Here is a 15,950-nt window from a genome sequence, read left to right on the forward strand (position 1 = left end):
CTGTTTGAAATCATTACCTAAAGTCCTTAATTGAGCAAGTTGAAAAGGCTGGCTTTTGAAAAGCCGCGGTGAGACAGGGAGCGACTAAACAGCCACCCAATTACTAGCATGGCAGTTGCAGACTCCCTCATCGTGTTGAATAATCCAATGCCTTTTCTGTTAACAGCTGTCAGTCTGTCAGTCATGCCCTCAGTCTTGACTAAAGCAAGTTGGGCAGCCCTTCAGGGTGCAATTCAAGGTAGCAGCTTAAATTTTACTTACAGTGGTACCTGCATGCCAAGCAACTGCTCTGCCCCTGAGCTTCCGCCTTTCCTTCCCAAACAGGAAGAGCTGCTGCCAGTTAGTGCTGTTGATCTTCTGCCCGGTGGACCAATGGTCTGTGGTCCCAGGTGAAGCGCCCCCCCCCCCGTTTCCTGCCCTGATTTCCCCTCTGTTCCTCTTTCATTGCTCCACTTTTGAACCCAGCTCTTCTCACCATCTCCTCTGCATCCCGTTCCTGCAATGAGGTGCTTTCCCTGCCCCCCACCCCTCCTGATTGCCCCCCACTTTCTCTCCCTCCAGTGGCTGCTCCTCACTCCTTTCCTTATTTCCCAAACAAGAAAGGGAAGCCAGTTCCTTCGTCCAACCTCATCTTGCTCCAGTTGTCAGGCTAAATATTTTGAAGTAACAACCGAAAACAAACCGTTGGAACTGGCCCAATTCTGGCTCTCCAGCCCTCCAGCAAGAGGCGGGCTGCTTCTCTCCCCCCACCCCCCAGCCACACACAACCCCAACGGGCAAGCAGTGTTTGTGTGCAAGGTCTTGTGTGTTGCCTGTGCAAGAAAGACAGACTGGCTCCACCCCTGAGCTGCCCTGGCTGGGGATGTTTCCACTCTGCCTGCTTTCTCGGTGCCCAGGTGCGGGAGTCCCCAGGGTGCCAGAGGCTTCTGGGCAGTAGGATGGAGAGCAGACGCTGCCACCACCGGGAGAGACCAGCCAGAGCCCAGGGGCTGCTGCTCACACCTCTGCAGTGGACCTGACCCTCTGTGGTGAGAGGGGGGCTCTCTACCCCCCCCATGAAAGAGAAACCCTGACCTCTTGAGACTGAGAGTGGAGCCCAGCCAACATTTCCACCTCCCCCCCTCCCCAGTGTTGCCCCCTCCTCTCCTCCTTTGCCCTCGAGAACTGGGTTGTTCATGGACCATGGAGCGGAAGGTGAAGGGAGGGCGCCCTGCTCTCGCCTTCTGGCATGCCAAGGAAGCCCTGCTCATCCTTTGCCTCTTCTGGCTGGCTCCGCCTGAACCCGTTGCAGCAGAAAGTAAGTGCCTCCTGAGCTGGGCAGTTGCTGGGGTGTGTGTGTGTGTGTGTGCAGAAGTGCTTTGTGGGGGGGGGGAGTGGTGCCTAGGTGGTGATGGCTGCTTTGCTGCAGACTCAACTCTCTGCCCCCTCCTCCCCAAAGCCGTCAGCCCAAGTAGGAAGAAGCACCCGACTTGCTCACCTCACCAAGCACCCTGTAAACTGGCCCAGAGCAGAGTTTGTGTATCTCAAAGTCCACTCTCAAGAGTCAACCGTGGGCCAGGACAAACAGTGCAGGACTATGGCAGATAAATGCAGGGTGCTCAGGGGTTGTTCTCAGAATGTCTATTATGGGCAGCTGGGTGATTGCTGGGGGTGCTGAGAGCCCCCAGGGCTGCTGGGTTCCACATTTGAGGGGCTTGTCTGAAGGGGGAAAGAGCTTCTCTTTGGAGAGTGTTAATTATTGTAATAAAGGATCTCACTGGGCAAGAGCTCCTGGTATTTAACCCATCCGTTGTCCTGATCCGCTTATTAAGAATGATGTAAGGCAGGAAAACTCTTGACTGATAAAATTGCAGCTAGAATTAAAACTCCGTAAACCCCCCCCCCCGAGAGCAGCTATGAAGCCCCCTGCTGGTGGTGAAACTGGCTCTCTGGATAAGATTTAAGAGAGGAAGAAAATGTTTGACTCATGTTGTCTTGAGTGTGTTCATATTTCTGCGTGTTTTGTTTCTAAATAGATGATTTGGCCAAGAGAGAGTCACAATTACTGATGTGTTTATCGTGTGTGTTAGCTGCTAGAAGGGAGAATTACTTTGCATGTTTGTTTTATTGGTCTTCGCTGAGCATAAGTATTAATTTTTTTCCTCTGGGGAAATTCAATAAAAAGTCTGCATCTGTACTGGAATTGTTTTAAATATATATTTTTAGATGTGCTAAAACAATAAACTGTTTGCTTGCTGCTTGCTGCCCTGGGCTCCTTGGGAAGAAAGGGTGGGTGGGTGGGTGGGTGGATGAGTGAGTGAATGAATAACTTTGTGCACCTTAGAGACTTAACACATTTATTATGGCCTAAGCTTTCATGCACAACAGTCTACTTTGTCAGATGTGAATGGACTGTAATCCACAAGTGCACTTATGCCAGACTTTGACAACCTAGTCACACAGTATTTCTCTAACTTGGGTCTCCAGCTGTTGTTGGACTACAACCCTTGGCATCTACCTACCTGTGCTGTTGTGGATAAAGTGAGGACAGCAGGTGTGTGAGGGAACAGGGACCAAAGTATCTTGTGTAAACTGGCCGGATTTATAGGCCAGGCACACAAAAGTAACTTTCTCTGTTGGCAAACAGAGCAGAACCAAAACACAGAGGTTGTTGCAAAGCAGGTTGTGTTTGGCTCAACTAAGGGAAGAATTTGCCCCACATATGAGGGGAAACCACCCCTCAACCCCCAGCCCACTGAGTGAGGAGCAAAAGGTTGGAGGAATAGATGGTCTGATGCTAGTAAGTGGCAGCAGGAGTCCCTGGAAATGGGCAATTGTGGGGATTTAACAAGACCCCCAGCAGCTGAGCCAGCAGTGGGCAGGGAGGGATCCCGGGGCATTGTTGCTGTAAGCAGAATGGCAGAAACCAGGTTGTGTGGCTCTTAAGCCCCCCAGGACCGTCAGGTTTCACAGAGCTGCAAACTGGAAACGTAACCTTGCTCTTCCCAGCCCTGCTTGAGTCGACTGGTGTATAATGAGGTCAACCCAAGCCACTCTTCCCACTTGTGTTCCCCAGAAACTGGTATTATTCAAAGGCGATTGCTCCCTTTGGTAATGAAGGCAGCACACAGCCATCATGCCTAGCCTCCCTGAATATGTCTAATCCTCTTCTACAGCTGTTGGCCATAACCTCCTCTTAGAATCCTAGAGTTGGGAGAGACCACAAGGGCCATCCAGTCCAACCCCCTGCCAAGCAGGAAACACCATCAAAGCATTCCTGACAGATGGCTGTCAAGCCTCTGCTTAAAGACCTCCAAAGAAGGAGACTCCACCACACTCCTTGGTAGCAAATTCCACTGCCGAACAGCTCTGTCAGGAAGTTCTTCCTAATGTTTAGGTGGAATCTTCTTTCTTGTAGTTTGAATCCATTGCCCCGTGTCCGCTTCTCTGGAGCAGCAGAAAACAATCTTTCTCCCTCCTCTAGATGACATCCTTTTATATCTTTGAACATGGCTATCATATCACCCCTTAACCTTCTCTTCTCCAGGCTAAACATACCCAGCTCCCTAAGCCGTTCCTTCTTGTTGGAGAGAGTTCTATGATTTAACTGCACTCTGTGCAAAGAAGTCCTTCCTTTTGTCAAACCTGAATTTTCCAATAATCAGTTTCATTGGGTGTTCACAACAAGTTAAAGATTCCCTGCCTGAAACCCTGGGTAGCTGCTGCTGGCCAGGGTAGATATTGCTGTACTAAATGGGCCCCAGTGATCTGACCAGGGCCGGATTTTGGTTTGATGAGGCCCTAAGCCTCATCAAACCTAAACTGAAGGTAATGGGGCCCTTTCTATGTCCAGCTGAAGAAGAAGAGAAGAAGAGTTTGGATTTGATACCCCGCTTTTCACTACCCGAAGGAGTCTCAAAGCAGCTCACATTCTCCTTTCCCTTCCTCCCCCACAACAAACACTCTGTGAGGTGAGTGGGGCTGAGAGACTTCAGAGAAGTGTGACTAGCCCAAGGTCACCCAGCAGCTGCATGTGGAGGAGCGGAGACACGAACCCGGTTCCCCAGATTACGAGTCTACCACTCTTAACCACTACACCACAGCTGTCCTTTGTCAACAACAAATTGTTGCTGTTTTTTGTGTTGAATATATGCTTTATGGTCATTTATGGACCTAATAGGTATCTAAAGCCATTTGCACATGCAGAATGTAGGCACCCTGTATATAGAAATGAGCAAACCAGTGATATTTTAGGGAGCAGGCAGGGCCCATTACTCACATCATAGGAGCCTACACAACACAAAACACTGTTCCTGTATGTAGGTTTTATTTTATTTGTTTTTATCTTTTATTTTTGAAATGTACATCCAGGTTTTCCCCCCTTTAATTTTGTTTGGGGGCCCCAAGAGAGTGGGGCCCTAATCTAGAGCTTGTTTTAGCTTACTGGTATACGTAAATCCTTCCCTGGGTCTGACTTGTTGTGAGGCAGCTTCCTCTGTTCCTAGATATTGCTGCCTGAGAGAACCTTTGGTGGGGAGAAGGCGCTTCCTGTGCCCCTTTGCTGGATTCCAGGGGCATAAAAGACTGTAGGGAGGGGAGGGGATGGAGGGGAGTCACAGGAGGCCTGGGTGGCAACAGGAGAGCCCTAGACCAGAGATGGGGGGCAGCTTCCAGCTAGCTCCAGGTGGGAAAGGCAGGAACGGAGACCTGGAAGAGGAAGCTGGGACCAGGTTGAGTCCAGCCAGCATCTGCCCACCAGGCGGCCTCCCTTTGTTAACCTGGTGCTGGTTTTGCCTTGGAAAGCTCAAAGCAGCTCATGCCCCAAGCACCACAATTTTAGCTGAAGAGAAGCCCCCACCCCATCCCCACCAGCCTACTGGGATGGTGGTGTTTAACTGGGTAAGCTGGCGTAAGACCTTGCTGTGTGCACAGGACTGGCCCCACCATTAGGCAGAGTAAGGCAGCAGGGGCTGAGGTGTTGGGAGGACAAAGCTGTGGACTCGCTGTAGCTGCTCAATCAGCGTAATGATGGTCTTTATCAGATCACAGGCACCCCTGTATAGGGAGAAGGCTGCCTTATTCTGAGTCAGACCATTGATCTGCCTAGTTCAGTAGTGTCTACACTTTGTGGCTGTGGCTTTCCAGGGTTTCACACTCAGGGTCCTCTCTCAGCTCTACCTGGCAGTGCCAGAGGGAAACAGACCTGGGACCTTCTGCATGCCAAGCAGCTGTTCTGCCGCTGAGCTGCAGCCTTTATAGCTCCTGCTTACCCATGGCATCTCTCACTCATGAAAACCCACATCTGAAGAGAGGTGATTGCGGCTTCTAGTCCATTGTGCCAAGCAAGTGCCTCTGTTCCAGGCGTGAGCTTGCCTTTTCCAGCTCCCTGGGCAAGCTAGAGTCCCGGTGGGCGCTTGGCGGTCTCTGAATGCAGCCGGACTCCCCTTTGCTCCCCTTCCCTTTGTGCCTCCCAAGAGCACCAGGCTGATCCTCTCTTGTTGCCAGGCAGAGTGTTTGGGGTTTGAAATTTGCGTTTACAGAATTTAGCCCCTGTGTTTATAGTAAATGTCAGTTTGGACTGAGACGTTGCTCTGGAGGTGATAATTTGGCTTCAGGTTTCACATGCACACACCATGAGAGAGGAGCATGGGCAGGAGCAGCAGCGCAGCCATGCCAAGACAGGGGCTCCTTTGCTGCCCTTTGTAGCCATGGGGGGGGGCACTTCTGAGCAGGTTGTCTTTTTCTGCACGTTCCCAGGGAAGCCTTTTACACAAAGGTGGTGGTGACCAGAGCTTTTTGTCAGCCGGAACTCCGTTCTGGCACCTCTCCGGTGGGCGCCATTTGCCATTCTAAGAGAACAAGAGAGGGGCTCATGGTGAGTTCCGGCACCTCTTTTTTCTAGAAAAATAGCACTGGCGGTGCCTACTGGGGACGGGATGGGATCCTTTGACCGCCCCCACTACCACCTGGGGCAGACGATTTGCAGCCAGTCCTGAGGCCTTGCTGACTTGCTCCAGTTCAGGGCCAAGAGCACCTCAAGCCCCCATGTGTGCCAGGTGGGCAGGAGAAGGAGCCTCGTGGCAGGTAGCTCTATCAAAATGGCCCCTCACCTCCCAAGCACCACCCTTCCCTTGCCATTTTGACAAACAAAGCTGGAGGATCCCTTCCCGGTTCTCCTCACAGCCCCCCACCCCACCTTAGTGAGTGTTTTGTCATACTTAGCAAACACTGAGATATCAAAATACTGTGAGCAAATATTTCCCGTGGCTATTCAGACCTTCCGGAACAGAAACGGAACTGTTTAAACAGGTGATCAAACAGGGCTTTTTTCCTGGACCTGATGCCTGAGCGCAGCGCCTTCTCCTCCACATCTCTCTGGGCTGCTCCTCTTGTGCCTTTGCTGAGCTTTGTAAGGCTTCTTGCCTTTGTCCATGTACCACAAAGGTACCATTAGCAGCAGAAAGGAAGCAGCAAGTCTGGGCAGGTGCCAGATTCTCCTTTTGTGAAAGATGGAAGCTGAGCACTTGGGAAGCTGCACCCCCACCGCCAGGATGCCAGGCCCCTTTCGGGACCATTAGTTTTCCAGCCACTCGGTACAGCAAACGGACAGCAAAGCAATTGGGGAGCTATTTCAGGGAGAGTTCAAAGAGCCACCAGTTCAATGCTTGGCAGCAGAGTACATGATTTGCACACAGGAGGCCCCAGGTTCAATCCCTGGTATTTTCAGGATGGTCTGGGAATGCCTCCTGTTTCTGAAACCCTGTGGAGCAGCTGCCGGCCAGTGCAGACAATGTTAAACAAATAGATCTTGGTAAAAAGCAACGTTTTCTGTTTCTGTTTAAATGGAAACTTTGAGGACTGTCATTTGCTTTATTTTTAGTGGACGGCTGGGGTTGGTGGTACAGAGCCCAGGCTTTGCATGCAGAAGGTCCCTGGTTTAATTTGTGGAAGGAGCCTTACAGAGCCGTGGGAAGTCCTCAGAATGGCCTCATTGGGCCAAGGTCTACTGGGAAGAGTTGCTGTGATCTCTAGGCCTGCACTGTTTCGCTTTCTTTGAATAAAGAGTTAACTTCACTCACACCGGGTGTTTTATTGCTGACCTGCTCCTGACTCTGGGGCCTGACTTTACCCTACAACCGTGAGCTGATGCTAACTGCATACAGCTGCTGTTGGAGGGGCAGGGAGTACAGTATATGCAGTGATATCCTATTTAAATATTTTTTAGATCCCATTTTCCAGCCCCAAAAGGGCCCAGAGCAGCTTGCAGATCTCTACCATCTAAAAAGCCGTGACACCAAAGGAAAGTGGTTGGGGAGGGAGGAGGAGATAACAAACCCAGGGGCCAGTTTTACTGTAAAGTGGATTGACACAAGCTCTTGGAGCCTCCTTCTGGGCATGGCTGTGGCAGCTGCCATGATGAAATTTACCGCTGGTGGGAATCAGGCAGCTGTGTCCCTTTGCTTTGCTGTTCATGTTGCCCAGGAGGAAATGAAAATGACCTCTGAGGGCCTGCCCCCACCTCCAAGTAAATACTGGCATGCAGGGACAGAGATTAGAGCTGGGCTGGTGCCAGGCCTTCTTCTGTGCCCTGGCAGGCGCCCTTCCTCTCTTCCTTCCTTATCTGCCTTTCTCTGGGGAGAGACTGGGACCGGCCTCTCGGCCAACACCAGGAAGCCTGCCGGATCTGGCCCAAGGCCTTGAAAGGGAGCCATTGCCATGGGCCCAAAGGCTGCTGCAGAGGAGCAGGTGTCCATTTGCAGCAGATCCACAGTGTGCAGCCAGGATTCCCACAAGGCCCACCTCTGCCTGTGCAGAATGCCAAGGGGAGCGGATGGCAAACCTCAGAGTGAAAGGTGTAGTAGGTGGGAAAAGACCCGCATGGGAAAGCTTAAAATGGCCATCTCAGGCATCCCTGCACCGCGTCATAAACATGCACATCGCACACCACTTTGGTACCTGAACCTCCTGTTTGTAGCTGGTTCTTTCCATCTTTCCAACAACTCTGCGAGGAAGGCCAGGATGAGGGTTGTGACGAGGGTTTCTCGTGGGCTAAGAAAGGTTGAAAGAGAGATCAAGATCAAAGGAATGCTTTTTATTTATTTATAAAAATGTGTGTTTATTATGGGTTGGTTGTGTGAGAGTTTTGCACAGAACCATGTTGAACTGAAGTGAATTTAACTTTTTGTTGCCGGGGGGGTGGGGGTGTCTTCTGGGGAAAGGAAGGAAGGGAGGAATTTCAAATGAATGCAAAAGTAGATAATTTGTAGGGGGTTTTAAATTAATAACTTGACAGACTGCTTTTCCAGTGAGAAACTCTTCACAAAGTAAGACTTCACACACACACACACACACACACACACACACACACACCTTAAACACCCAAAATTCATAAGAAATCACTTTATGATGACCCAGTGCATTTCAGGGAAACTGCTTCAACCGTCAGGCATCACTGGGATCAGACTATGTACAGTACTTAAATAAAAACACCACTTGATTTTTTAAATATAACCTCCCACCTCTTAGCAGTTTACAACAGTATAAAGCATTAATAATAATATTGATTGTAAAAAAAGGAAAAACAGAACCTCAGAGTGGTTTACAAAATGATTAAATGAGAAAATTAAGAAAGATTTCCAATACTTTAAAACATGCAAGAAGTTAAAATACTAAAACAGGTAAAAAATTCACAGCAGTATTTCTAAGCATCTGGGTAGGCTTGTCTAAGCAATTTTTTTTAGCAGGAGCCAAAGAGTCCAGCAGAGACACCTGCTTGATCTCAATAGGCAGGGAGTTCCAAAGTGCTGGTGCCACCCTAAATGACCTGCTTCCTTTATTTATTCATATTAAATCCGTATACTGCCATTCCTCCATAGTTCTCAGGGTGGCTCACAGTATAAAAATACAAGATAAAAACAAAATAGATAATAGAAACAAGAACAAATACCCTGTAAATGCAGAACGGGTACTGCGTGGCACCTGTAGCAGTGCCAATTCTGCCGAGCAAAGCAATTCAGAGGACACGTGGGACAAAGCTTATTTTAAAGCTTCTTGTAGGGTTATTGTTGTTGTTGTTTTACTATAGTATTGTTTTATTTTTCTGCTCAATGTGTCCTGCTTAGCCACTGTGACAAGAGAAGAAGCCCCCTGTAGTCTGAGAAATACGACTAATGGATCCATAAGCCAAGCTGCTTCAGGGTCTGGGAGGAGGGTTTTTCCTTCCATCAGGTGCAACAAGACGGGTGTTGAAAATGGGCTGTCTGTGCCCAGCAGGGGTCTTGGGCCTCTCCCTGGTGGAGGGTGTGGGGATAGGAGCGATGTGGCCTCTTTGCCGTCTCTTTTCCTTGTAATTCCTCTTCTGTTTTCAAAAGCGCATACCGTACCGTATTGTTTCAGGCCACCCCAATCTCTGAGCGCTGAGAGATCCCAGGGATTTTGGATGCTTTCCCAGAGTTTGTGTTTCCCTTTGGAATGAGGCACAGAGGAGACTGCGGTGTCTTTATGATATGTGGTTTATTTACACATATATACAAACTGAGCCTACACCCCCCAAAAGGTCTTGCTTCTTCTCCTCCCATAGTCACAGCCTTGGATTCCATCAGAAATCAAACATTGCTTTCTGAGCCTCTCCTTGCTGCTTTATTTCAAGCTCACACCATAGCAAACTCTGCTGTAAAACTCAGGCCTTTTCCTTCTAGCTATCTAAGAGTTGAAGTAGGGCCCCCACCCACTTATTGTCTGGCACAGATCCCCCTTTCCTTTGTTCTCTTAATGGCCCAGGCCATCACTCAGTCAGTCTCCTCAACAGGAAGCTCTCCTGGCTTAGCTTTAACACTTGCTGGATCCAAGGATTAGAGGGGTTTGGCACCCACAAACCTATAACAATATGTTAGGAGAAAGCGTGCATAAGTTGTTATGTATTAGTGAAAATAACATAAAATGCAGCATCGGGGGAAACTAGGAGAGTTTTTGTTGTTCAGTCGTTCAGTCGTGTCCGACTCTTCGTGACCCCGTGGACCAGAGCACGCCAGGCACCCCTATCCTCCACTGCCTCCCGCAGTTTGGCCAAACTCATGTTAGTAGCTTCGAGAACACTGTCCAACCATCCATCCTCTGTCGTCCCCTTCTCCTTGTGCCCTCCATCTTTCCCAACATCAGGGTCTTTTCCAGGGAGTCTTCTCTTCTCATGAAGTGGCCAAAGTACTGGAGCCTCAACTTCAGGACAGTCCTTTTAACGATTGTTTTGTCCTGCTTTTTAATGGTGAGATATACATCTCATCTGCCCCCTGTTGTGGCCAACTGAGTTGGCAGCATATAAATACTTTTCCAAATAAATAAAGTGCTGGTGGGCTTCACGAGGGCTTAAGAACTGTTGAGGAAATGGAGTTAGCTGAATGTAAGATTGGGGAAATGGGAAAGCAAATTTGAGAGGTCTGTCCATCCTCTCTTCTTTTGGCTGTTCAGACAGACAGAGGCTCCTTGTGTCAGACAGAGGGCCCTCTGAGGCGGTTGAAAGGAGCAGCCTCTCCTCCTGGGCCATTCACATGAACAGGCGGTGCAAGAATGTTGAGATTCCTTCATTGCGGACTTCCGGCGAGGTCGCCATCGCGGGCGGTCGCTGGGTTGCCTCGGCTGTGAGGCCACTCAGTCCAGCCCGGGGGTTGGAGCCCCGCCACCGCTACGCGGGGCTCCGGTGAGGCCGGGAAGAGCGTCCCGTGCCTCGGGCTCCCCGGCGGGCCCGCTAGGCTACGCACCCTTCCCTCGCTCCCCCTGTAAAGGGGGAGTGGGGGTGAAGGGAACGCGGAGCCGGGCCATTAGGGGAAATGCCCCAACCGGGCGGAAAAGCGGCGAGAACTGGCCGTGGTGAGCGACGACTTTCTCCCTGAGAGATGAAAGGGAAAGAAGCAGGAGGTCGTAAGTACTTGATTGGATTAACTGCTGAGTTTAAAGACTTAACGACTTAACGACCCTGGAGGCTGTAGATAAAGGAAGTCTGCCTGTCTCCCTTCGGAGGCAAGAGAAATAACAGATTGTGATACTGTTGCTATTGGATGGATATATTGTTAAGACTTTTTTAGGAGTGAGACTTTACAGATCTCCCTTGGGGGAGGAAGAGGATGGAAAATATTCCATTTGAAAGTTTTGGTCTTTGCGCCCCGGTTTCAGAGAAAATGGCTGCGAAGACTCTGAACCGAAGTGGAAAATTACTGCTACATGATGAATAACACTGAAATAGAAACTGAAATTTGATACCTATGCCCGTCCTCACCATGTTGGGCTTTGTTTTTGAAACTGTTTTGGACTCTGGACTAACTGATGAAGAAAGGATTATTATACTGAAACTGGAACTGATTAATCGGAAATTGAAGGTTTTGAGTGGGGATTTGAAGAAAAATCTATTTCCCACAGAGGAGACCTTCCAGATACTCGATACTATGGAAGAAAGTCTGGGCAAAGAGCTGAGGGAGTTGATTGGAAAATTGAGTGAGTTGGCATGGCGATCCCCGGAAAAAGAAGCGAGGAATGTTATATCCAGCCCCCGAGGTGTGAGCTCGGGAGCGATGGTCAAGAAATTAAGATATTTACAAATAGAAGAATGCAGCATTGAATGGGAGAAGCCGAGAGAAGATGAACAGTGTATCCTGATGCTCGATGCAAGGACTGTTGGGGACGGTGTCTGGTTCTGTGTCTGGTTCTGCGGGCGTATAAGAAAAGAGGACAATCTGAGGAGCGGTTCCGGTGAAAGATGGAGAAGGACATTGGATAGAGGGGGGATAGGGTGAACTCTATTAAGTATAAAATATAAATGCTCTGTTATGGTAATCTGAAATCGGAGGGTTAAGACATTAAGCTTTATTTTAACTTTTAATAAGAAAAGGGATATTTTGAAATTTTTTGATATTAGCAGCAGTTTAAGGGAAGAAGAATAGTTTAGATTTAATATAAGAATAATTTGTTAAGATCCAAAGAATTGTTATTAAGATTGTTGTTTAAGGTTTGAATTTTATTAAGTGAATAAATTTTTTAGAGAAAGGAAGTTATTAAAGTAGAATATGGATATAAAACCGAAGGAGAGAGGGTGGGGGAAGTCAATTGTCAAGATTTGGAACTAGAATATTTTCTTAAGTGTGTAAACAAGAAGAATTGTATTTGTGTTTGTATTTGATTTATATATGTAGGTGTGGGTGTGGGTTTATGTTTTGTTATGAAAATGCCAATAAATTCTTATTTAAAAAAAAAAGAGAGAGATTCCTTCATTGCAGGGGGCTGGACTAGATGACTCTTGGGCTCCCTTCCAACTCTGTGAGTCTAAGAGCCTGAGGGGTGTTTGTGTGGGTCAAATGCTGCAGTCTGAAGAGATTCCTATGTGCTGGAACAGTGCGGGAGGTGAAGAGCATGAGCTGTTCTTGTTTTCCCCTTCATGTCCTGGTGAATCTCATTTTCTTTCTCTGCCATTCCCTGTTTTTGCAGTCTGCGAGAGCATGGATATCCGCGTTGATGTCTCCCAGCTGCGGAATCTGGAGAACTGCACCATCATCGAGGGCAACCTGCAGATCCTCCTGTTGTTCACCACCAGCAGCGAGGATTTCCACCCCTTCAGCTTCCCCCGCCTGGTCATGATCACGGAGTACCTCCTGCTCTTCCGTGTCTACGGGCTGGAGAGCTTGCGCGACCTCTTCCCCAACCTGGCGGTCATCCGGGGGACCAGCCTCTTCTTCAACTATGCCCTGGTCATCTTTGAAATGCCGCACCTGCGTGACATCGGCCTGCACAGCCTGACCAACATCCTGAACGGCTCCGTGCGCATCGAGCGCAACCAGGAGCTCTGCCACATCTCCACCATCGACTGGGGACTGATGCAGACCCCCCACGCCCTCGAGCAAAACATCATCTTGCACAACAAGCCCGCGGAGGAGTGTGCCGATGTATGCCCGGGCATCCTGGATGTGGAGAAGCCCTGCGTCCAGACCCAGACCAGCCTCAAGGGGCAGCTGGAGTATCGCTGCTGGACCTCCAGCAACTGCCAGAAAGGTCGGTTGACCCAGGTCACCCCTGGGCGGGTGGTGCCTGCGGCTGCCTTGAGAGGGGGCTTGTGAACGGCTGAGCTTCGTAAGGGAGCCAAAGGGCTTTATGGTTAGCTTGATTCCCATTGTGCTTCAGAAAGAGTTCCTTGGCACGAGAACAGCAAAAACAATGGTTAATCCAAACGCAAATATAATTTATTTATAGTCCATCAACCACAAATCCAACAGTTATCATATAACTAGCTGTTGCCAAGGGCAGTGGAGAATCAGGACCAAACAAGGCACGGTGGGTTGAAGTTGCCGTGGCTTGAAGAGGGGATTAGACAAATTCATGGAGGACAAGGCTGTCAATGGCTGCTGTGAATAGTGCTGGGTGTTGAGGGCACAGGTCCTGCTGCGGCTCTCAAATGAGGTGGCTGCGGGTGGCTTCTAGCCATGGGTGCTGGAAACCACACGAGGGCAGAGGGCTCTCGTGCTCGGGTCCTGCTTGCTGCCTTCCCACAGGGAAATGTTTGGCCCCTGTGAGAACAGGATGCTGGGCTGGATGAGCCCTTGCCCTGATCCAGCAGGCTCTTCTGATGTTCTTATGATCTGCTGGACCCCTGTGGGGACAGAATGCTGAGCTAGATCAGCTCCCATGGGGTTGATCCAGCTGCCGCCAGGCTCTACAAAAGCCCCCACCGCCCATGGAAACAGGACATGCCTGTGTCTTTTTAACCCCTTCCTTTCACGCTGCCGCTGCCTGAGCTGGAAATGCCCTCCTTCCCTCCCTCCCTGCACCTGCCTCCTTACACACTGAAGGCTCATGGCTATCCTGGGAGCCTGGCTGGCTATTTGCCTAGATACACACAGGTGTGGCTAGTATGATCCAGCCTGGGAGCTTCTGCATAAGTCTCCTCAAAACAAGGACCCAATAAACTTTGTTCTTTCCTGTGTTTACACAGATGAACTATTATTAGGAAACAGGTGCTTTACTTTTAAATTCTTTTGTGGCCTATTTTTAGGAGCTCTCCAAAATCGGAGGCATGAGGTGAGCAAGTTAGGTACTCTGGCGATGTCATTAATTTCCCTCCTGGGTGCTTGCGTTTCACGCCTGCCCTCTAGCGCCTTGGTTTTTTAAACATGCCACCACAGAAGGACAGATCCCCAATTCTGTTCATTTCCCACAGGCAGTAGTGATGACGACGACGATGACACCACATTTATTTATACCCCACCTTTCCCCCAACGGGGCTCAAGGCAGCTTACAGTTAAAAACAACAAAAAAGCAACAATAATTTTTTTAAAAACATGGATAGAATTAAAACTATTTACATATACATAATCTGTTTAGAACATATAGGCGGCAACCATTTCGTGCGAGGGTTTTGTTTCAGGCCCCTGCATGTGTCGGCAGAGCATGTCTATGCATGCCCCATCCTGCCCCCCATTCCGCCCTCTTCCAGTTCCAAAAGGACCTGCACATTGGTGATTGCGCATCAATTGGACACTCCCAAAATGGTTGTCACCTGTGCAAATAATTACAATACAACCACATGGCCCCAGCCGTTTCATTAAAAGCAGTCTGTTCCCAAAAGCATATTGGAAAAGGAAAGTCTTCACCTGCCGGTGGAGGGACAGCAAAGAGGGAGCCAGTGTGGCTTCTCCAGGGAGGGAATTGCAGAATCTGGGAGCAGCCACTGAAAAGGTCCTGTGATGACTCCTAGCTTGGCCTTAGGCTTAAACCATGATGGCTATTCTGGAAACTGTGTGCCTCTGAATAATACCAGTCACTGGGAGTCATGGGGGGGGGGGGTTGCTGTTGCTTTCAGGTTCTGCTTGTGGGCTCCCCAAAGGCACCTGGGTGGCCGCTGTGAGAACAGGGTGCTGCACTGAAAGGGCTCCCTTTGGTCTGATCCCATAGGCTCTTTCTCTGCTGCTGGTCCGGCGTTCCCAGCATCACCTTGGCGAGTTTCTGGACCCTTTCAGGCTCCTTCAGGATTCCTTAGAGAAATGCTCTGTGCTGCCAAATGGCAGAGCAGTATCCCAGCTGATCTGTGGAATCTGTTCTCTGTGGGATGAACTTGGCTGTATCTTTGGAAAGGCAGCAAGCTTAGGCCAGTGTAGTATCTAGTAAGTGAACTGAGAAGAGCTACTCCTTTAGAATCAGCCCTTGGTGCCCTCCTGGTCTCCTTTGTATTGTCCTTTGGGGGAGACCCCCCCCCCATCAGCTGCAGCCCTGTCTCACCGTTGTGAAACTCATAAAAGTATGTGAGTCTCCTGGGCTTGTTTGCTGTCAACAAGAGAGCTGCTAATGAAATATACAGTGCAAACAGGCAGATGGTTATCGTGCGCATGCAACTGCCCCCTCCAGCTCCCTCTTGGACGGGTCTTTTGCCTCCTCCTGTCTCGCTGGGCGGGGCAGCCAGCTGTGCCTCTCAGGGCTGCTGTGTAGATGTGCAATGTTTCAAGAGCTGCAGCTGAGATTCGGCTGAGATTCCCCCTTCTGCATCACTGTCCAGCACCACCTGGCCAACCTCCTGCTGGGCTGGGCCATCTCTAGGGCCGCGGAGAGGGTGAAAGAGGCCTCTGTGCCTGGGCCAGGAGGGCTCCTCTGGTTCATTAACTCATTAACAGACTCATGCAGATTGGGAGGTCAATTTGTGGTATGAATTAAGATGATCCATACAAACCCAAATGTCTACGTGCCAGCAAATGGAGGCAACTAGCTTAAATTATGCTTGGCAAGGTTGCCTGCTCCTGCCTTGCTGTTTGCTGTATCCACAGGGCTGTTAGTTGAAGCTTTATGATTTGAAATACTAAAAAGTGTTAAGACAGGGTGGAGTTTACTCTCAGTTTATATGCTGATGACATCAGAAACAAGGCAGGAAATAAAGAACTACATTGTGTTCTACTGCCCCTTGTGGATCCTGCCGCCTGAGGCATTCACCTCTCATTGTCTCATGG

The 15,950-nt window shown here is 49.5% G+C and overlaps 1 protein-coding gene across 1 annotated transcript in view; it reads left to right on the plus strand.

Annotated features, from left to right (window-relative positions):
• Nucleotides 1–1,118: 1,118 nt before the first annotated feature.
• Nucleotides 1,119–15,950, plus strand: part of INSRR (insulin receptor related receptor) — a 33,063-nt gene continuing 18,231 nt past the window's right edge. Inside the window, exons 1-2 of the mRNA XM_033174367.1 lie at nt 1,119–1,297; nt 12,451–13,011. Coding sequence (XP_033030258.1) covers nt 1,183–1,297; nt 12,451–13,011 — 676 coding nt within the window. The 5' untranslated portion in view covers nt 1,119–1,182. The remainder of the gene's footprint in view (nt 1,298–12,450; nt 13,012–15,950) is intronic.

Source organism: Lacerta agilis, chromosome 17, assembly GCF_009819535.1.
Source record: "Lacerta agilis isolate rLacAgi1 chromosome 17, rLacAgi1.pri, whole genome shotgun sequence".
Taxonomy (NCBI): Eukaryota; Metazoa; Chordata; class Lepidosauria; order Squamata; family Lacertidae; genus Lacerta; species Lacerta agilis.